The sequence below is a fragment of the Balaenoptera musculus genome, chromosome 9 (genome assembly GCF_009873245.2).
Source record: "Balaenoptera musculus isolate JJ_BM4_2016_0621 chromosome 9, mBalMus1.pri.v3, whole genome shotgun sequence".
Lineage (NCBI taxonomy): Eukaryota > Metazoa > Chordata > Mammalia > Artiodactyla > Balaenopteridae > Balaenoptera > Balaenoptera musculus.
Window position 1 is genome coordinate 23,450,846 of NC_045793.1, and position 20,736 is coordinate 23,471,581.

Genomic DNA, 20,736 nt, shown 5'->3' on the forward strand with positions numbered 1-20,736 from the left:
TTCACCACAAAGGAACACGGACTTTAAAGCCCCTGGACAGTTTCACAAGGACGATAAAAAATAATAATTAAAAAAATAACAAATTGTAGAACTAGGACTGTTTTATGTAAATTTCCCTCCCTCCCCCCATTACGTACAGAAAAAAACATACAAAGAACATTGGATAGTTTTATATAAAACAAGCAAATACAAGAATCTGAAACTTTTCTCAAAGGCTGAGCAAGACGTGAAGAATCTTTTAATGTCGCATTAAAAGAAAAAAAACACATTAAATACACTATCACACACGAGGGGCCCGGGAGGAGGGAGGAAGAGTTGTCCCTGTACTCAAGGAGCAGAGATTTGGCCTGTCAAAAAGTCAGGTGAATTTAGCCGCTGGAGACTTGGGGCTTGCAGCTGAGAAATCACAGAATTTAGTCACAAAAGAACACCCGGACCAATCAACACCTGTGAGAAGGAAGCTGTGCGGGCCCGGGCCCAGCAGGATGCACCTGGGAAAACTGCAGGGTTCCTTCTGAAACAGGGCCTGATCCAGGAGTGCAGGAAGCACCCTCAGCCCCCTCTCTCTAACGTCCCCCAGCGTGATGGCCAACCTTCCTCGCGCCAGGTGCCCCCGTCAGTTTCAGTCTCCTCTGTTAAGCTACAGAAAGTTACAGGAAAGGAATAAATTGCTCCCATTGGTGTAACCTGGTCTTTGAAGATTTTTCTCTCCCTCCTTCCTTTCCCCTTCCAACCCCTCCCACGCCCCCATTCTCTCCGTACCACGCACACACCCACAGCACACTGAACGCGCACGCACTCCTCAACCCTTAACACTTCTGTTACCTTCAGTTCATATACATGACCAATTCAGGACCGACCTTAAAACCAAAGCGACATGTTAATAGTCATGAGATCAAGAAGGTTTCCTGGGGAGGGGAGGAGATGGGAGGCTGAGGAAAACCCTCTCGTCCCTGCCTGGGAGTTTTAAGGACATTCACTTGCCCGCGGCAAGGTCAGCACCTGGGCCGGCCCGAGGAGCGTCCCAGCTGCCAGACCACGAGGCCCCTGGACCTTGCAAGCACAGTTTCTGGACCTCACCCCATTCTGGAACATCCTTCCTCAGGCGAGTCCAGCAGGGAGAGTTCTGGGTGGCCACTGGGAGGCAGCTTTGGTGAAGCAGGCATGGTCACCTCTGCCGGCGTTTGTCAGGCTCAACGCAGACCTGGTATGAACAAAAACCGGTGGCGGTGGTCTGGCCACGTACCCAACACCCACTAAACGGGGTGAATTATTTGCCACAGCTCACCGGGCGCCAGAGATAGGCCAGGCGGGGGCAGACATACAGATAGAGGATAAGTAGAGAGATAGATAGAGAGAGATATATGAGAGATAGACACACACACACACACACACACACATACAACACACACACACACATATATATACTTTATCTATATATGTAAATGTGTATATCCATATGTACACATATACATATATTCACACTCACACATACACACACAGAAGTATACACACGTTTTCGCAGAAAGAAGTCCTTGCCACAATTTGGCTTTTTTGGGACAGTGAAATTGACAATGCAGTATCTTGTTCCACCAATCCCAGAAAATCAAGTGGTGCTTTAAAAAAATGCAATTCCAAAATCCGCTGCCTTTCTTCCTTTTTAAAAAAAAGGTTAACAAAACTTTTCTTCCAAAGTCGAGAGACTTAATTCCATTTGATTGCACCTCTGCAAACGTGTAAAAATTTTGAAGTAGACTAGAAAACGATGCCATGATATGGCTGCATGTCACTGTTCCAACGTCACCACCTCCACAGCCTGGCCGTCCATGGTGACTGCGCTGTCCGATATCCTGGTGGTCACAGGGGCCATGGCCACCTGCACCGGCCCATTGCCCTGGGCGAGGCTGGTTACCACAGTCTGGTACATGCTCACAGGGATCTGGACCAGTCCTGGGGAGACAAGGGGAGACCGTTGGTGGGGATTGGGTGCAGCTTCCCAGATGCTGGCTGGACAGGGCAATCAGCTCCAGCCCTCAGAGTATCACTGTCTGCAGCCTCAGGTAATTAATTGCACACCCACTGTCCAGGCACACATACAACCCTTTTCTCACCCCATTTTAATTCTTTAAAACAGACTATCAGGAAAGAAAATTTGGAGAAATTGTAGAAACATGCCTCAGAACAGGGCTTCCCCAACTTGCCAAGAGATGACTCTGCCTGCCGGCCTACCTTCAACTTTAGGAAGCATACACAGGCCCATCAGGTGTGAATTCTCCTCTCAACAAGTCCATCTCTTCTGACTGCCTTCTTCTCCAGGAAAGGCCACCATTAATTTTCTTTGATATTCTGCTACACTGACTTGTCAACCCTCTGGCTGCCTATGCTCAAGTTTCTCTCAGCTTGAAAAAACTTCTCCCTCAATCCTATCCTGTCTTCTGGCCATTCTCCCTCTCCTCAGAGTCAGCTTATTTAAAAAAGAAAAAAAAAAAAAAAAATAAGCCTAGGTAATTAGTTTTCTGATATTAGACTTCATAGACCAGTAAAAGTTTTAAATATGTTCTGGGGTCAACTTAAAAAAAAAAAAGACCCCCAACTACCTCCTAATATCACTATTATTTTAGAAAGGAGGGTTTAACAGAAAGAAAGGAGGAAGCAAATAATTTCAGAAAAGGGCAGTCCTCCCTAAGAAAGGAAAGTTGATAATTTTATATAACATATTAAAAAAAAGATTTCCAATTAAATAAGACAGAATAAATGCACATATAAAATTCCTCTTCCTTCTAAAATAAAAATTATAGTGAAGGAGGAAAAAAGATATAAATGAGGGATGTCAACATATTTCTGGAAGATGCAAAGCAGACGTAAAGGGGTTCTGACTTATCAGAGAAGGGGGAGCTGCAACTCCTGTGTCCCAGAGAGCTCAGGACATGGAGGCTCAGCCACTGCAGAACGAGAGGAAGAAGCCAAAAACAGGCGTTAGCTGACAGCTTGTATTCAACTGACTGGACCAGTGGGTCCCACCAACCCCAACACCCAGACCTTTGTTGACAGGACATCTGAAGTTCACCCACCGTATTGAGAAACTGACCCGGGGAGGCTGCAGAGAAGACCTACGGTGACATCTGGTGGGTGGGGAGGTGAGGGGAGGGGGGTGTGGAGACAATGAAAAACCTGGCTTGCGGCCCTAATATTTACCACCCTGAGGCTTACAGGCCACCCAGCTCTGCCCTGCACACCCCGACAATCAGTGTTTCAGTGTCTCACTCTTAGGGAACACAGAGGGAACAGAGACGATGTGGGGAGCAGAAAAAACAAAAACGAATGCCCCCAAATTCTAATATCTTCAGAGAGAGAAAAGGTTTGTATCATAAAAGTGGACAGCTTTATTAAAAAGGAATGAGAGAAAAATTCTTTAAAAATCAAATAGATGAAATCCATGCCACAGAAAGATCAGAAGGTAAAGTCAAGGAAATCTTCTAGAGAGTAGGAAAGATTAAAAGATGGAAAGTAGGAGATCTTAAGAGGTCCAATCTCTGATAAAAGAGAATTCCAGAGACTAGAAAAAACAGAAGGTAGGAAATTATCAGACACATAGTAAGTAAATTTCGAGAACTGAAAAATATGAGTTTCAGATTGAAAAGGCCCACTAGGTGCCCAGCAGGACAGATGAAAAAAGATTCAGACGCTAAGACACAGCTTTGCAAAATTTCAGAACACCAGGGATAAAGCAAAGCTCCCAAAAGATTCGAGAAAAAAAAAAAAAAATCGTCATATACAAAGAACTGGAAATCATAATATTGTTGGACTTCTCAAAAGCAAGCCTGGAGGCTAGAAGATGATGGAGCAATGTTTTCAAATGTCTGAGAGAAAATGCTTTCAGCCTAGAATTCTCTCTCCAGACTATGAAGCGACACCCAGGTCAGTTAAGCATGGGGGCAGAATAAACACATCTGCAGACTTGTACGGGCTCTAAAAACTGGCCCGCCACGCACACTTTCTTTGGAAGCTCTGAAGGATGTGCCCTACAGAAACGAGAGAGAAAACTTAAGAAATAAGTGGCCGTGGGGTCTAGGAGACAGAGACTCCACTGCAGGGAGCTTGGGGGCAGCAGGAGGGCCCAGGAAGGGGGCTGTGCAGCACGTCTGAGAGGACAGAGGGGAAGTGGCATGAGCTTGTGGGATAAAGTACCTCGAGGGGTCTTCCAGAATTGGGTAGAACCGGTGATTACTCCTTAAAAAGCAGAAGAAAAAAAAAGCAAGGATTAACCATACCCACTCGTCTTGGCAGTGAACAATTTTTACGTTTATAAAATTTTATGTTTCTAACAATATAAACATAGAAACTGAGTTATCAAAAATTGATAACAAATAACGTCTCAACTCAAGACTATTGTTTAGAGCAATAAAGATACATACCAGAAAAAAGAGCATGAAGTGTTGCCCTTGGGGTACAAATATTTTTAAAAAAAAAGGCTTTTAGTCCTTTTTGTCATTTAAAACTATATATCATTTTGATGAAAATAAAAATTAATTTTAAAAAGGGATGTTTTAACAGAATATTTCCTAATGCAAAAAAAAAATCAAACATAAAATAAAATGTTATTTTACAATGTCAAATTGTATCTAATCGTTTTCTAGGGGTAAGTGTTGCCAGTTTAGAAATAAGTATTCGATGATGCAACCTGAAATGGGGCCTGAGGTTCTGCTTTGTCGACATTTTTGGGAATCCAGGCTCACCCTGGTGTGTGTTAATGGAAATGCAAGGCATGGCCCACCATCCTCACACCTGAGGTGCTGGGACCTAAAAGGAGGAAGGAGGAGGCCAGCTCACACTCGCAAGTGACGCTGGGAGGAAGCAGGCTGAGGGGCCACGCGTTGGATTCAGAAGGCTGTCGGGCTCAATTTCTTTCATCTAGACCCTTGCAAATGACTCTTACATGTCTCTTTCTGTTCACCCCTTCCTGCCACCTGTTATCTTTCTATAACTCGTCATTCCCCAACCTCAAATTTTCAAATCCCCTGATGTTAAAAAGGTTCCCAAAGCCTATAATAAAGTTCAAATGTCGGGTATGGTATTCAGAACCTCTTGTGATTTGTCCAGTCTCATTTCCCTTACTCCCTGTGCTCTGGGTATCACCCTGGACTTTCTCTGGGCCTTTGCTCAAGTTGTTCACTACCTAGAATTCCCTTACTGCCCACTCCTTCCCCTTTAAAACCCTCCTCTTGGAAGCCTATCCCAGCCCTAGTCAATACTGACAGCAGCCTCCTTGGGGTTCTCAATAAGCGCTCGACAGTGGGGTATAATCTGGCTTGGCCCAGTTAATGCATGTAGATAGGCCTTCCCATTAGACTGAAGGCTCCTTCAAGGCCAGGCTTGGCTCTGGTTCATGTTCTATGCCCCACAGTATGAGGTACAAGGTGTGCCAAACACTGGCATCAACATGGCCTCAAGGGCAGCAGGCCAAGGGACTCTATTGTTGGTCTCAACCAACGTGCAGCTGGGCTCTACTCCCCAGTGTCTAGACTCCAGGCACGGGCCTGAGTGTATCTGAAGACCAAATGACCCCCCTTCCATCACCCCAGTGTATCTTGATCATCTTCACTTTCATCCTCTCTTCTGGTCAAAACAGAAAAAGTTAGTGAAATAACCCAAAATGCCCTGTGGCAAAACCAGGACACCTCCAAAGAACCCACATGTTAGTAAACAGCAACCAAAACCAGAAGCAAAGATCAGTCTCATTCCACTGTTGTTGCTTCTGGGCTTGATTCCGTTCCAAAAGCTCCAAGCTTGGGGAACAAGTTACATACTTTACAAATACAGTGAATACAATGGGTGGGGAGCTTCTTCCTGACTATGAGCAACCGTCCTGGGTTAGTGATGGGGTGGAGAGAACCTTGAAGAACTGTGAGACTTAAATCTCTTCCACCCTGGCTTATGATGTGTTTGGGTTACCTAGGGTGCGGGTCCATGCCCAACACTGTTGTTAAAACACTTTTTAGTATCGTGGAAGATTTGCCTCAAAATAAAATGGAGAAAGGTTCAAATGCAAAAATACAAATTGGCTGACACTGCTATAACCAGAATGATCTTTTGAACACAAACTGATCTTGTTGCCCTCTTTTTCAATTCTTCAGTGGTTTCCAATGGCCTGTGGGATGTAAAGTCCAGATCCCTTTGCAGGTATTTCAACCCTTCACATCAGCCCCTGTTGCTCAGTTCAGCCTGGTGATCCATGAATCCCGACCCACTGTACATTCCAGGCAGGTGAACTATTTGATTGAGGTTCTCTCCACACACACCTCCATAGTGTGCACACACTGTGACTTCTGCCTGGAATGACTGTCCCTGGCTTGTTCCTTGAATGGGCTTCTATTCTTCCTTCAACAGTCAGCTCCAATCTCTCCTCCTCTGTCTTAGCTCCTCTTTCCCCAAGGGCCCACAGCACTTTGCACTGGCCTCCATGGAGGCAATGGTCATATTCTTTTTTTTTTTTTTTAATTATTTATTTATGGCTGTGTTGGGTCTTCGTTTCTGTGCTAGGGCTTTCTCTAGTTGCAGCAAGTGGGGGCCACTCTTCATCACGGTGCGCGGGCCTCTCATTATCGCAGCCTCTCTTGTTGCGGAGCACAGGCTCCAGACGCGCAGGCTCAGTAACTGTGGCTCACGGGCCTAGTCGCTCCACGGCATGTGGGATCTTCCCAGACCAGGGCTGGAACCCGTGTCCCCTGCATTGGCAGGCAGATTCTCAACCACTGCGCCACCAGGGAAGCCCGGTCATATTCTTTATCACTGTTTGCATGTCTTATCTCCAAGGAGACTGTAAATTCCTTAAGGGAGAGATGGAGTCTCCATCCTTGAGTCCCTAGCGATCAGCAGGTGCTCAGTAAATGTTTTCTACACTCATGAATGAAACCTGCCTTCTGAGATTTCACAGGTGTCCTCGCCTAGGGACTAAATGACTGAAGTGGGTGAGTCTTCAGGTGATCAGGCTGTTTCAGAATGGGAGCTCTCAGTCCAGAGAAAGCAATACAAAAACAACTACACTCAGAGCTCTTCCAAATAAAACCATTTTTAAAGATTTCATCTTCTGTACTTCACCTCACAGTCAGGGAAGGAGTAAATTTGACCTCTACAACTGGGTGATAAAATGACTCCCATACAAAGCTGTCTCGAGAGTGAGTAAACTGGTGACAGCGACTACATATCTAAATAGCTTCTCGGAGGGAGAAATTCCATATACAGGGTCATTTTGTAACCTCGAATGCCTTGAAATCCCAAGTCCATTATTTTCTACATGCAGTTTCAGTCTACCTCTACCTTAAATAAGTGCATTACCATCCCATTGTGGGGATTTTAGAATCTCTGTCTCTCTCACACACACAGCCATTCTGACATGGGATTAGATTAAATCGACTCAGTGTCTCTGACCTAGCAGCCCTTATGTCTGTGGCAAGGGAAAGGGGGAGGGGGCTAGAGGCTTGGAAACCCAGCGTGCACTAAATCGGCCGGCTGCCCTTGGAAGAGAGATGATTAAATGCTGAGGTTCAGTAATCATGCCAGGATTGTCCCTGCATCTGCTCAGCCTGCCCCTGATTAGCCCTAATCTAGAAGGCGTATGTTAATCTAAGCTTGTATTCTGGGTCATTTTGATTGATTAGGCAACAGGAAGCCCCTCCCATTCTACTTTAAGGACTTGAAGTTCTCCTTCAAGAGAACTTCCTAGTAATAAGACTAGCACAATCCTAGTAATAAGACTCTCCTGGCATTTGTACAGCACTTTTCAAAGCCCTCTCACACCCACTGCATATCACTAGATTTCTGCTAAGACTCTGGAGCAGTAGGCAGGGCAGGTATTCTTCCCTTTCACAAATGATAGGCAAGTTCCTTTGGCAGAACCATGGACTTATCATAAAGGCACATACTTAACAAAATCCTGAAGATTTTAGTACCCCAATCTCTAGTACCCCTGTCTTTCAAAGCTATAAGAAACCTTAGAGTTCCTCAGTTTAGAAAATCTAATCCCCCTTTTCTTTAAATTCAAAAGTAAACAGATAAAAAGTTTACTTAAAACAAAACATGGACTGAAAGAGACTGAGTGACTTTTTTTCCCCTCAAGATGACCGAATTTGTGGTAAAGTGAAGCATCTGGGAGCCTTTGCACACACTAGTAAGCCCTTACCATCAAACACTATGTCCAGCAGGGACCCAGAAGGGAGAGGACTATCTCCTTTGGGCTCACTGCTGCCTCTTCGCTCAGGCTTCTTGGTAAGGTTTACAGAATTGGCCAAAATGGAAAGAGGCCAGAAGAGACTCAGGAACTTCAGGTCTCAGCACAAGGATTTCCTTGTCAAATAGCAGTCAGCCCCAAATCCTGGAGGAACTGCTGGCTCCAGGACCACATTTCCCTGTAAAAGAAAACGAGACCTGACCCTGCTCTGTTTTTCTACCAGCTGGGTATCATTCTTGAGCCCAAATGGTCAAGCACACTGCTCCCACTCTTCTCCCACCTCAACAAGTGGCGATTACATCCTTCCAGTTGCTCAGGCCAGAAACTTGGAAGTCAAGCCATCTTTGACTTCTCGTGCAATTCATCAGCAAATCCTGTCAACTCTCCTTTAAATATAAACCCAGAATTCAACCACGCCAACTGCCGCCACCCTGGACAAACTCCTATCCTCTTTTGCCTGGACTACATTTTAGCTTCCCCTGTGATCACCCTGCTTCGGCCCTGGCTCCACTGCACTCTGTTCTCCCCCCCACAGAAGCCAGAGGGATCCTCTAAAACTTCCACACGAGGTGATGGACATGGGGGCACATTCTGAAAATTCAGACATTTGCTTGGCCTTGTTTTCTGCAAAACAGGAGGTCATGAGGTTCTGTAGTGGTCTGTCTCTGATGGTGTCACCAGGGGAGGCTTTGTGGTAGACCATGGGCGCCAACGAGAGTAAAATAAAGGTTAGTGTCACAGCCTTGCACGCTCTGGATTTATCATTCATGAGCTGATCTACTCTATTCCTGACCCCTCGCGAGGTAATGAGTTTCATCACTTACCTACCATGTAATGGATCTCTCTCTCACACGCGCGCACGCGCGTGCGCACACACACACACACACACATAAACGTATGCGTATAATTGGAAGTTACTTAGGGGAATTAATTCATTTTTCCCAAGACTAACTTCTTTTAGTATTCTGAGATTTGATGAATAAATCTATACAGCACAGTTAGCTAAATCTTCTTGAAATATTGTTTGGCAATGGCCACCCCGCCACCTCTCCCCGCCTTTTTGGCGGCTCTCTACTAAGGGAAAAATAAAGTCCAAATAGCTAATAGATGAGGGGTTACACCAGCCTTTCCCATAAATACTCTACATTACCCCTTCATCACAACCATATCTGTCCTCTCAGCATACCCTAACCATCACATGTATTTACTCAGGCAGATCCCTCTGGCCTAGAATTATCCCTGCCAACCTAGGTCCTGTTCTTTCAACAATTTCCCTGTCTTTCAGGGGTTCCCCCAGACACAACAGCCCACTAGGTTTTCTCCTTCAGGTGATTTTACTGCCTCTCCATTCATTTGGCACCAGATCTGTGCTAACCTGTTTCCAAATAATTAGTTTTTCTCTATACAAATCTGCTTACTTAGATTGTTGGCGGGACTATGTCTTTGAATACTGAGCAACCTGAACATAGTAGATGTTAATAATTGAATATGACAATTGATCATGTTCTTCATGATTTTCATAAACTTGATTACATTCCCATTAGCCTTGGCCTCTGCAGCCTGAAGAGGCTTAAAGCCTTTTACTCTGCTCCAGAATGAGTAGGATTTTCTCCACAACATTATTAAGGTAGCACAGCCAAATGCTGTATGGTAGTTCAGGTGCATTTTATGTGAGGGTAAAATAGGAGGTTTTATTTCCATTAAAGGTTTCCCAGTCAGAAAAACCTACGTGTGAATCCTGGCTCCTTCACTTACTGGCTTGTGAGTCTCACTTTCCTCATACGTAAAATGGTCATTACTAATTTCACAGCGTTGTTGAGAATTAGATGTGCTGACATAGATAAAGTCTGGCACAGTGCCTGGCACACAGTAGGTGTACAATAAATGTCAGCTGCTTTCAAAGATGACTTTGAATAAGAGGTTTGATGAAGTCTGGCTAGGGTCACAGATGTTAGACTAAAGCTCTCAGGAAGCAGAAAGGAAAGCAGAGACAGCACAGATCTCCTTTCAGCAGCGATTTGCTCCTGCCAGGAAGCACATCATTCGCCAAAGGCCTTCAAAGATATAAAGATTAGAGATAAAAACCATGAAATCAGGGCAGATGGGCTGGCAGGCAGCTTCCTTTCTGAATGCAGCTACGGTCAGAACAGGCACTGGAACTGCACCATGACATACATGAAATAGCTGCTGATTCAGTGCATCAGTAAATAAACAACCTAGGCTAAACCATTAATCAGTATTAAGAATGTTAAATATATGATCAGGGACAGTATGATATGATGTCATCATGCTGATAAACTTCTACTAAAACCTCAAAAACAATAAACACAGGCTAGAGCCCAGTAGAGCACAGAGCTGCAGGCCTAGTCAGGGTCACCCAGAACCACAGACTGCCCCCCCCCCACCCCACTCCATGACAAGATAGAGCAGGACAGACGGCCTGAGGAAGAATGGGCCTTTCATTTGCCCTCACAATCTGGGAAACCTTTGGGAATTGTTGTTTGCTGTAACTGAATCTTTCAGCCCAAAGGCCTTCCAAGTTGGTCATGGAAATATCTTTAGTTGGAAGAAAAATATTGATAGTTGTGAGAGAAAAACAGCTAAACAAATAAATTATCAAATAAACACAACAGCTGGTGGAAGCGCAATAATTCTTAAAGCCCAAAGGAAAAATTCACAATGTAATGCCTTCTGTGGTTTATGGACATGAAAGCGAACTGTATGTATCAATATTAGGAAAATGCTGGCTTAAATGGGGAACCAGAAGACTGTGACTGGAAGGGATCGGAATAAATAAGAAATGAAACCATGTATTGTATTACCTAAGTCACTTCTGCAGTTTTTAAAGAGCCATCGAGGGTATCTATAAGTGTTTTTAGGGATGACAGGCAGGATGGAAGTCCTTTAAAAAATCTTACATTCAGGTCTGGAAAGAAGCTTACATCAGTGCCTGACATCTAAGGAAAGCCACTATTACATGAAGAAAAATAGGCATGGTGTGTTCTGGTATAGAAATGGGAGAATATGAAGGGAAATCAGGTAAAGAAGCTAGTGCAGTAGGCAGGTGGCAGGCAGATAAAGAGGCTGAGAATAACAAACATGGACCAGATGGAAAGAGGACAGACGAGGGAAAGAAAAGGAAGGTCATGAAAAGAATGTCGATATCAAATGAAAAGGAGCTCCAGGTAGCCCTCATAATAGTAAGACAAGGGGGAAACAGAAGAAGCATTTCTCTCCCAGTGGTTCTGTTTCTGTTATATTAGCTGCTTCTGGGACATTTAATCTTCCTTTTCCGTGTTTTTTAAGTCCGTGGCTTTTGAGGGCATTTGAGGGATTTATGGATTAAAATATGTATTACATCTGGCAAGTACTGAATATTCTCATGAAGCCAATAGCAGCCTCACAGGTACCCTGGTGTAATAGGCACTTCTCAGCATCCAAAGTTTTCTCCCCTCTTGCTAGACAATCTCAAGGCTCTCTTGGAAAAACCACTTTCTGGAATAACTTCCATAGCAATGACTCTCTCTGGGTAGGACAGTGTCACTGTGTCCTTAGCCTTGATTTTGCAGACCACCAAGAAAATCCTCTTGCCTGTATCCCATAAGCCAAACGTTAAAAGTGAATTCATTTTTACTTTATTAGTGAATGTATTTCAAAACATATTTTGGAGATATAATTTCACAATTCCCTCTTGAAATTACTGAAGTGCCCAAGAACATTAACAAAATCAGGATTTTGTGCTTCAGAGTTCAGAATCATCATGGTTTATATCCTGGAGACTGAACTCCCAATGTGAGACTGAACAAGCTGACTCCAAGGCCTGTTGCCTGACCTAGAGGGCTTTAAACTGAAAATGGCAGGAGAGAAAAATGTTCAGCTAAAGCCTGTGGGACATGTATATGCTAGGGAGGACATCTGATCAGAGATGTACAGAGAAGGGCAGGAGCTATACAGTAAATTTCCAGAGATCACTGGGAAGGGAGGTAGGGAGAACACCCAAAGTCTCCAAAGTCTATGTTGTGGACAGGGTGTGAGCAATATGTGAAGAGCTGATATCTTTAAACAGGAAATGGAGCCCACATGACAGAAACCTCAGGAGAAAGCTACCAAGCTGTTTAAGAGTTTGCAATAGTCAGGTGTAGAAATGAATACGAGGGCCAATCAGGAGTTATCCAGAGTTAAGAATGGAGAGTTATTCATTTTTCTGTTATTATTTTTAATTTTTTTATTATGGAAAATTTCAAATAGGCACAAAAGGAGAGAGACGAGTGTAAGGACCCCCATCCCCAGCCCCATGTGCCCAGTATCCAGTCCTTGCCTCCTCTATCTGAACAGGTAAAGACGGAGGCAAAAGGCTTCCAAAGATGCTCTCCTGATTTTTCAACCCCTCACTTAGCCCAATCTGTAGAGCACCATTTAGGAAGCAAGCAAACAAACAAACATCACTAGAACTTTCTAAGAGCATGCAAAGGGCAGAATTAAATTTGCTTTAGGCAGTAGGACACCTGAAGACAGCATACTGGAAAGTGGAAATAAACAGTTATGGGGTTTGACGGTCACAAAGAAAGAAATCTATCTTATAAACTTCATTTTAATAGATTATTTATCCTGCCTTTCCTACCTGGACTGTATTTAGCATAACCAAATTGTTAATGGGAACGAGTTCTTTATAAAAGAATTCCAGCTAATAAAGGCAGAAGAAATACTAACACTAGAGAAATCACTATTTTGAAACTCTTGGTGAAATAATGGATCTACACAAAGTCATCAATGGTTACTAAAACCATTAGGTGATCAGGTGATGAAGAGTGTAGAATAGAGGAATCCCACCACCCAGGCAGGATGCAGCGCCTGGAAGGGTATAGCCTCTTAGTTACTCTACCCTCTAGCCGCTTCCTTCCTTCTGTAAAGATGAACCCCCTGTGGCATTCTGTCAGCATCCACTCGCAATGGGCCATATGCCATACAGAGGCTTGACAAGAATACAGAACTTTTAAAAAGCACTGAGCAGGAAGGGCCGCCAGAAAGTGGTGTGGAGAGGCAGCTGCAGGAAGACTGCCTCCACCCACACCCTGGTGCCTGAGCCACAAAGGTGTCTCTGACATCCACCTGTGGAGGTTTACAAATCCTTCGGCAAACATGCCAGCACAATGAGTGCCGATGATGCACATGTGTCTAAAAGTAGACCTTATAGCCAGCTCTTAGCTGAGCCAAAGGCAGGAGAGGTCATTTCCTCCACACCACGCCGTTAAAATGGAACTTATGATGTGCTTTTCTTGTAGCAGACTTACTTTCTTTCTTCTTTTTTTTTAAACATCTTTATTGGAGTATCAGACTTACTTTCTAATTATGTCTTCTTTAAGCTAATATGAAAACTAATTTGTATTCCTTAAGAACACAGCAGCTGGCTGCGGGTGGAGGAGATGGTCCAGGCTTACCCTGGCTTGCTTAGAGAAACTGTCCAAGGATTTAAAATGTGTCATGAGTCACCTGCATACCAGATAATCTGTGTGTGGCAACTAAGAATTGACTATGTTTACATTTATAAAACCGACAGGCCATTTCTGTCTCATAGGGCTGCTTTGAGGATAAGCAACATTATACTGATATGATTTAAGTTCCTGAGAAAAGAGATACTGTCTAAATTTGGGGTAGTATTATTATTTCATATAGGTTTTCTCCCAGGAGTCAAATCAACCATGTAGTAGCTACTAGAGGCAGACAACTGGAAGAAAACAAGCTTAAAGGTCCTGCCCTTGCCTCCCCAGAGGAGCTGAAAATGGAAGATGCACCAGCTCAGTGCTCCACCCCCAGGAGTGTTGTTCACGCCCCATGTCGTGCACAAAATGAACAATCCATATACACGCTCTTGGCCCCTGAGTGTTCACATGCCCTCTTGTCAATGAGAAGCTCTGTTTAATGAGAAAAGAACTCTCCAGTCAAACAGTAGGGAGGGATGTGAAAGCTTAAGGAAGGGAAGGCCAGAAAGCAAGTCAGCTGTAAGTGGGCATTCCTAAAATTAAAGTCCTTTCTCATGGTTACAATTCATTATTATCATTATTATTATTGTTTTGTGAGGAGTGAGCAGGGGGTGGGGAAAGGACATGAGATTTTTGGAGGAAAAATAATTTTAAGGTGAAAAGACAAAACTTATAGTCAAGTAACATGGCTGGAAGTTGTTGCAAAAACATTCAGGCAAATTTCCTTTTCCCCTTCCAGCAAGCCTGAAATTGAAAGTCCAAGGCTCACTTAAGCAGTCAAGACATTTCAGGAGGTACAGACCAATCTCTAAACAGTCCTATACACAAGAACTCACTGTGAAGATGGGCACATTGTATTTGTGCACTGGCAGTAAGGTGGCTATAGAGCACTTGAAACATGGCTAGTGTAACTGAGGAACTGAGTCTTTAATTTTATTTGATTTTAGTTAATTTCAGTTTAGAGAGCCAGGGCACAGCTCTAAAACCTTCCCAGAGCTTCCAGTGAGCCAACTCCACACCATAAGCATGCTTCAGTTGCACACACGCTGTAGAACATAAGTGTTGCCTTTGTTTAGATGGAAACTCAATCTGAAATTGGATGCTCTGCACTTACCTAAAATATATGTCCCTGGCATTCCTCTTATTTATATATCACAGGTTTTTTCCTTTGCTGCCCTACCCCATCAACTTATTTTAACATACCCTACCTCCTAGGCCTCTGGGTGAGAAAATTTATCAGCATTTGAGAGTACTACAGTATAGCTATACATTATAGCGCTACAAGTAGTAGGGAGAGGCTGGGCTGGGAAGAGCCAGAGAATTGCTGGACGCCTCTTTAGTGAGCCAATCTGATAGCAGTGTCTTTGTAGTCTCGCTCAGAGCAGTGTCTCAGTTTCCATATTTAGACCCCTTCAATGATTCTCAGATCCATTTGCTAGCTTTACAATGGAAAAGATGTTTTTACCAATTCTACTTTCAAAAACCTCATTTAGGCTCTGAAAATCTCTAAATTGGGGCCTTTCTAATAATGAAGATTTGGTATAATTATAATGTCACAGGCAATTGTGCTGACAAAGTAAAACCAATATGTCTCCTTGCTGGGCCTTTGCTCTCAGTCTGACCAACAGGAGGAGAAAAGAGGCTTTGTCAGGAGCAGATACGCAGTGGGAGGCGCCGGGAAAGCAGATCTGCTGAATGAAGCAGGTGCCACTTAGACGTTCACTTTACTGACTCCGACCACAACCTCCCCTTCATTTGATAGCCTGCTCTTGGCAGGAGGATGGGGAAAGAGCATCACACAAAAAGGAAGCACGTTCATCCTGTTCAGATTACTGCTCTGCTAGGCTGCTGCTGCGGGGTTCTGCACATTTGCTCTTTATGAAGCAAACGGTAGAGCTGGGAAGTGAATCCCTGTATTTACACAGGTAATCTGAGAGCCAGAGGGCCCCAAACCATACTGGCTGAGCTGTGCAAGCTATTAGAGTTAATAACAGTGTGCTGACATTCCTTCAAAATCCTAATGGAAGCATAAGTAGAAAGAGGAAAGTTCCCTTTACCCAAGAACCTTAAAAACTTTATTCTGTAAGAATTTTTCCTGTTATGATATTCTGGTTCTTGTGTGAACAGTGATTAATCCCCTTTTTACATGCTCAATTAAAACCGTTTTTTCATCCACATGTTGAATAGAAATGACTCCAGTTAAACTTGCCCAATTATGGCTCTGGATTTGGTATGCAAAAAAAAAAAAATCCCTTTACAGAATATTACCTGCAATGACAGGCACCAAGATTCTGTCTTGGTTACAAGGAGCTGGAATCATCTAAGACCAGAATCTGTCTTTCGAATACAAAGACTCAGAAAGATCTGGGGACCTAAAGGGAAGGAGAATGAGATAACGAAACATGTAACTTGGCCTTGAGGACACAGGGGATGGAGAGGATACCATGGTCAGTGGTATCTATCTGCCTGATGGCAGGCACCTTCTTGGGAATCTCTGCTCTGAAGCCCTGACCTGAGTCCTCTGCCTAGAATATACCTGGCTTGTCAAGTTTCCCCAAGCTGAGAATACCTGACACAGTCAGACCAACCTGGCTTCACATGTGTGCTAATTTCCTCTGGGGTCCCGAGGAGCCAACTCTGAAGACATTCAGCTTTCAACATGGAAAGCATCTAAAAGCATCTGAAAGACATGGCCATGGCTCAGATGAGTACTAAGAATAGAGACCAAAGTATAGTGGTCATTCCATTGTAAAGGCCCTCTTTTTCTCTGCAGGGCCTAGATTAGCAATTCCTGGTATAAAATGATGAATGCCTGAGGCCACCCCGGTTTATGATGGTGTAGTGGAGACGACACATCCCCTCTGGACTTGCAGACTCTGCAAGGAGAAAGATGAATCTAAACATCACAATGACACTTTTTTTTTTTTTTTTTTGGCTGCACCATGTGGCTTGTGGGATTTTAGTTCCCCGACCAGGGATTGAACCTGGGCCCTCGGCAGTAAGTGTGGAGTCCTAACCACTGGGCCGCCAGGGAATTCCCCACAATGAGAGCTATTCTGGAAGGCCTTTTGGACTTCAGGAGGTCACAATGAAGGGAGTAGGAAAGGAGGACAAGCTTCTATGCTATGAAAGGGCTGGGTGAGTAACATACATAGGGCAGAGAACTGTAACCCCCTTTGGGTTCTAGAATCAAGAGCCCCATTACACATCTCCATGCTCCCATTTCTCAAAAGCAGCCATGTTTCATTGTGAAATCTGGAATTCATCCAATGGTAATGGCTTCTTTCAGCCTGTAACCCACCAGGCTCTGGATATTTAATTCTTTTTGGGGTCATGATAAATCCATTAGAGCACCTGACCTGAAGAAGGCTGTAGTTGAGAAGAGAAATTTGCACTTGTGGAGCATCCAAATGGAAATGGGCAAGTGGCCTAGGTCATGAATAAGGCGACGAGGAAGTGGGTATAGGTGTTGCCACTGCCTCCAGGCTCAGGTTTTCCTGCTCGGAACTCTGCAGTGCACAAAAATAGGCCAGTTCTTCTTGCAACCCTCTGCCCAGCTGTCCACTGGCTGCGGATTACTGTAGTCACGTGGCAGTTTTTTAGCAAAGGCTGGCTGTCTCTGTGCTGAGAAGGTCACTGGGAAGGGAGGCTCATGACGTATTTCTGCTGCCCTCCCCTGTGCAGAGGGGCACAACTTGCCAGAAGACTACAGTATTCCTGCCACAGTCTTTAGATCAGCGCTGTCCAATAGAGCTTTCGGCAACGATGGAGATGTTCTGTATCTGTGTGGTCTATTACTAGCCACTAGCTGCATGTGGCTATTTAAATTTAAATGTGAATAAATTAAAATTAAATAAAAAATTCAGTACCTCAGGCCACATATGGCTACTAAGCACTTGAACTGTGGCTAGTGTGACTGAATAACTGAATTTTAAATTTTATTTAATTTTATTTAACTCGTATTGAAATTCAAATACTGTATGGGACACACTTTTATTTTATTTTATTTTTATTTTATTTATTTTTAAAATTTTTAGGCGTGGCTTGCAGGATATCTTAGTTCCCCGAGCAGGGATTGAACCCGGGCCCCAGCAGTGAAAGCGCCGAGTCCTAATCACTGGACCGTCAGAGAATTCCCGGGACACACCTTTAGATCTTGGGTTTTGATGCCATTTACTTATTGGCTTCTGTTAAGATTCATCATGACACTAACTTCTAAAGTGAGCAAAATATGGCTGTGACCATTCCTCAAAACAAGCCTGCAAAACAGTGAGCCACACCAAGTAATAGTTTAATCAGATAAACAGTAAAGATGATTTTCATTTGTTTTATACCTTCTTTACTTTCTTGGTTGGGTTTATTGGCAAGATGGAGGGAAGGGGGAAAAAGGGAGCCCACAGAGGCAGTAGAAAGAGTCCTGGAGATCTGGGTTTGGTTTCCAGTTTCACTATTTAGTAGCTGAGTGACCCTGGGCAAATCCTAGCTTTAGCTGCCTCTGCAAAACAGGGCTATAAGCTCTGTTCTACTCACCTTACTGGGTGAAGGTAGAACAACGCAGACTGCTTACTTAGTCAACTGCAAGGCAGTGGTAGTAGTAGTAGTAGTAGTAGTAGTAGTAGGAGTATTGGTTAAAAAAAAAAACAAAAAACAAGAAAGGAAGAAAAGGAAAGGAAAGAATGTAGAAAGAAAAGAAGATGAAGGCCCTAAATAATAATGCTTCACGCATACAGTCAAAAGGCAAATAAAGAGCAAAACTGAAACAGTTATTTTCCCGGTATGACATCTACCAACATGCTTCCCAGAATGAAAACTTCATCTCAGGAGAAAAGTTAGCTGGCTGAAATGGGGAAAACCCTGTCTGCAAACAAAGTGTGCTTCCCAGAGCAGCCCGGGGAGGACAGACTGCGAAGCGTGCTGTTCCGAGCGCTGCCCTGGCTACTGCAGTTCCCCAGTGTGGCACCAGCTTCTCAGGCAGCCCCAGATGCAGGTCCCGTTCATGTACTCAGCCCTTACTCTTCTTCTTTCTGAGCCACAGCTCAGAGCTCTCTTTATCTTATTTGTTCTAAGAAGTAATCTTTTCAGGTCTCTGAGTATGTCCCACTCCCCCTCCACTTAAAAAAAGACATGATTCTGAAGGGGAAACAGTTGTATTACAGATGAACCTTCATGTGTTTTTTCTTACAGAACAGGCAATGCCTCAGCTTGGTCTGACTGACACCATCCTAGTATCTTAGCTTCCCTTCAGGTCTCCCTGTCAGTGGAAAAGAGGGCCATTTACTTTACAGGAGGGTGGCCTGCAAACCCAGAGCGCCATAGGCGCTGCTCTCTAGGGACTGTCAGGATGCGGGGCTTGCAGCCTGGGACTCTCAGCTCACACGAAACACTGGTGCTCAGGAGCGGCTTGCTTCCAGTCCCGGAGGCACTGAACTCCCCGTCTTTGCATTAAAGGTACAGCATCAAAGAACACAACAGTTCTTTTCAAGCTATTATCATGCTTTAATGGTGACTGAATATGCACATTTACAGTAAAACTTTACTTAATACCTTTACTTATTTAAACTTTAATTAAAATACTGAGGCAAAAAGTAATTTAGTGTGCACTAGAATAGCATATTAGCATCTTCTGGAGGGAGCAACGCGGACACATTTCCTAAATTAATATTTACATCTCCACTGTCTCTTTTAGGAACAAGTCCTTATACTAATGTGTCCAGAGAATGAGGAAAAGGGAGAATGAGAGATGTATTTTATAGTTTATCAAGATGAAGACTGGCATTTTCTCTCTTATTTTTAAAGAAGAGCTGGAACAGAAGGACATGCTGTAAGTAATAATGGATGATGGTGGTGGTGATAATAAGGAAAAAGTGAAAAAAAGTCACCTTTCATGATGGAAGTTGAAATGCTGCTGGAAGAGAACAGCAGCCCTGGCCCAAGGAGAGTGATATAACCAAATGCAGGAGCCATCAAACAATATCACCTTCAATTTCCTTCACTCAAGGTTATAGAAAAGGCTCTGATCTATTCCCATTTTTACAGTATTCATCTCTGGAGCATAAATTCTTCAACTGCATAAGGTAAGCATTTAGATCTGTCCTTAAGACAGGAAAGCAGGGTCTATAACAGTACTATGCACTCTGTACAACTTAACATATTTGGGGGAATGCTGGAGAAGAAACTGATGCTGACAGCTAATAATAATTTCATGTTTACGATGGCTCTATGTGCCAAGCACTATGCTAAGCACTTCACAGGACTCATTTTGTTTAATGCTCACAACTACCTTATGAGCATGGAACTATCATCATCCTAATTTTACAACGAAGGCTTAGAGAGGTTAATGTGCTTGCCCAAGAACACAGAGCTTGGTAGTGGTGCAGCTTTCAGAGTATCCATCTAGGGGCCTGCAGGTCCTCCCATCTCCCTTGCCCCTCCTTTTACTCTCAGTGCCACACCAGATACTCACAAAGTGAAATGACCCTAGCCACACTCTCTATAGCAGAGGTTCTTAATTTGGGGAGGGGGTGGAGAAATGGGAGCTCTCTCTGATCTATTTGCACATCTGATCAAAGCTGTGGACCCCAGAAAAATATAAAACTTTTCTGCAGAATTTCTCAGGGTCCACAGACCCAGGTTAAGGATGCCCTAACATTCATATAATATACATAAAGTAGGTTTCCACAGAAAATTAAAACACACACATGTTGCCCCCTTCAGGTCCAGCTGGGCTTACCTCTTTATAATAAGTACAGGACAGACCTTTCAGCTATCCTGTCTCACTTGGGAGGCCTTGCAGGATAGGAATGTGTGTTCCTCATGCAAGGACCCCACCTGAAAGTCCTGCTCCCTTATCTGAACTCCATGCTTCTGTCCTCATCCATCTACTCTTTTATCCCCCTTGCTAAGAAGGCCAATTTTTTTTAAAAAAAGGTATTCCAATGAGCATGGTTGAGATTAAATTAACTGGGAAAACATATATATATTTTTAAAGTTTATAAAAAGGTCAGAGAAAAACGGAGGTGAAAGTGATAA

The 20,736-nt window shown here is 43.7% G+C and overlaps 1 protein-coding gene across 13 annotated transcripts in view; it reads right to left on the minus strand.

Annotated features, from left to right (window-relative positions):
• Window positions 1–1,416: 1,416 nt before the first annotated feature.
• The window catches only part of NRF1 (nuclear respiratory factor 1), a 138,867-nt gene continuing 119,547 nt past the window's right edge, over window positions 1,417–20,736 (minus strand). For 11 of the 13 annotated variants that reach the window (XM_036863080.1, XM_036863075.1, XM_036863068.1 and 8 more), the window contains 2 exons: window positions 4,189–4,230; window positions 1,417–1,950 (listed from right to left, as the gene is read on the minus strand). In XM_036863080.1, coding sequence (XP_036718975.1) covers window positions 1,787–1,950; window positions 4,189–4,230 — 206 coding nt within the window. In that variant the 3' untranslated portion in view covers window positions 1,417–1,786. Of the gene's footprint in view, window positions 1,951–4,188; window positions 4,231–15,975; window positions 16,080–20,736 lie in introns of all 13 variants that reach the window. The other 2 variants (XM_036863079.1, XM_036863078.1) reach the window with 2 other exon arrangements.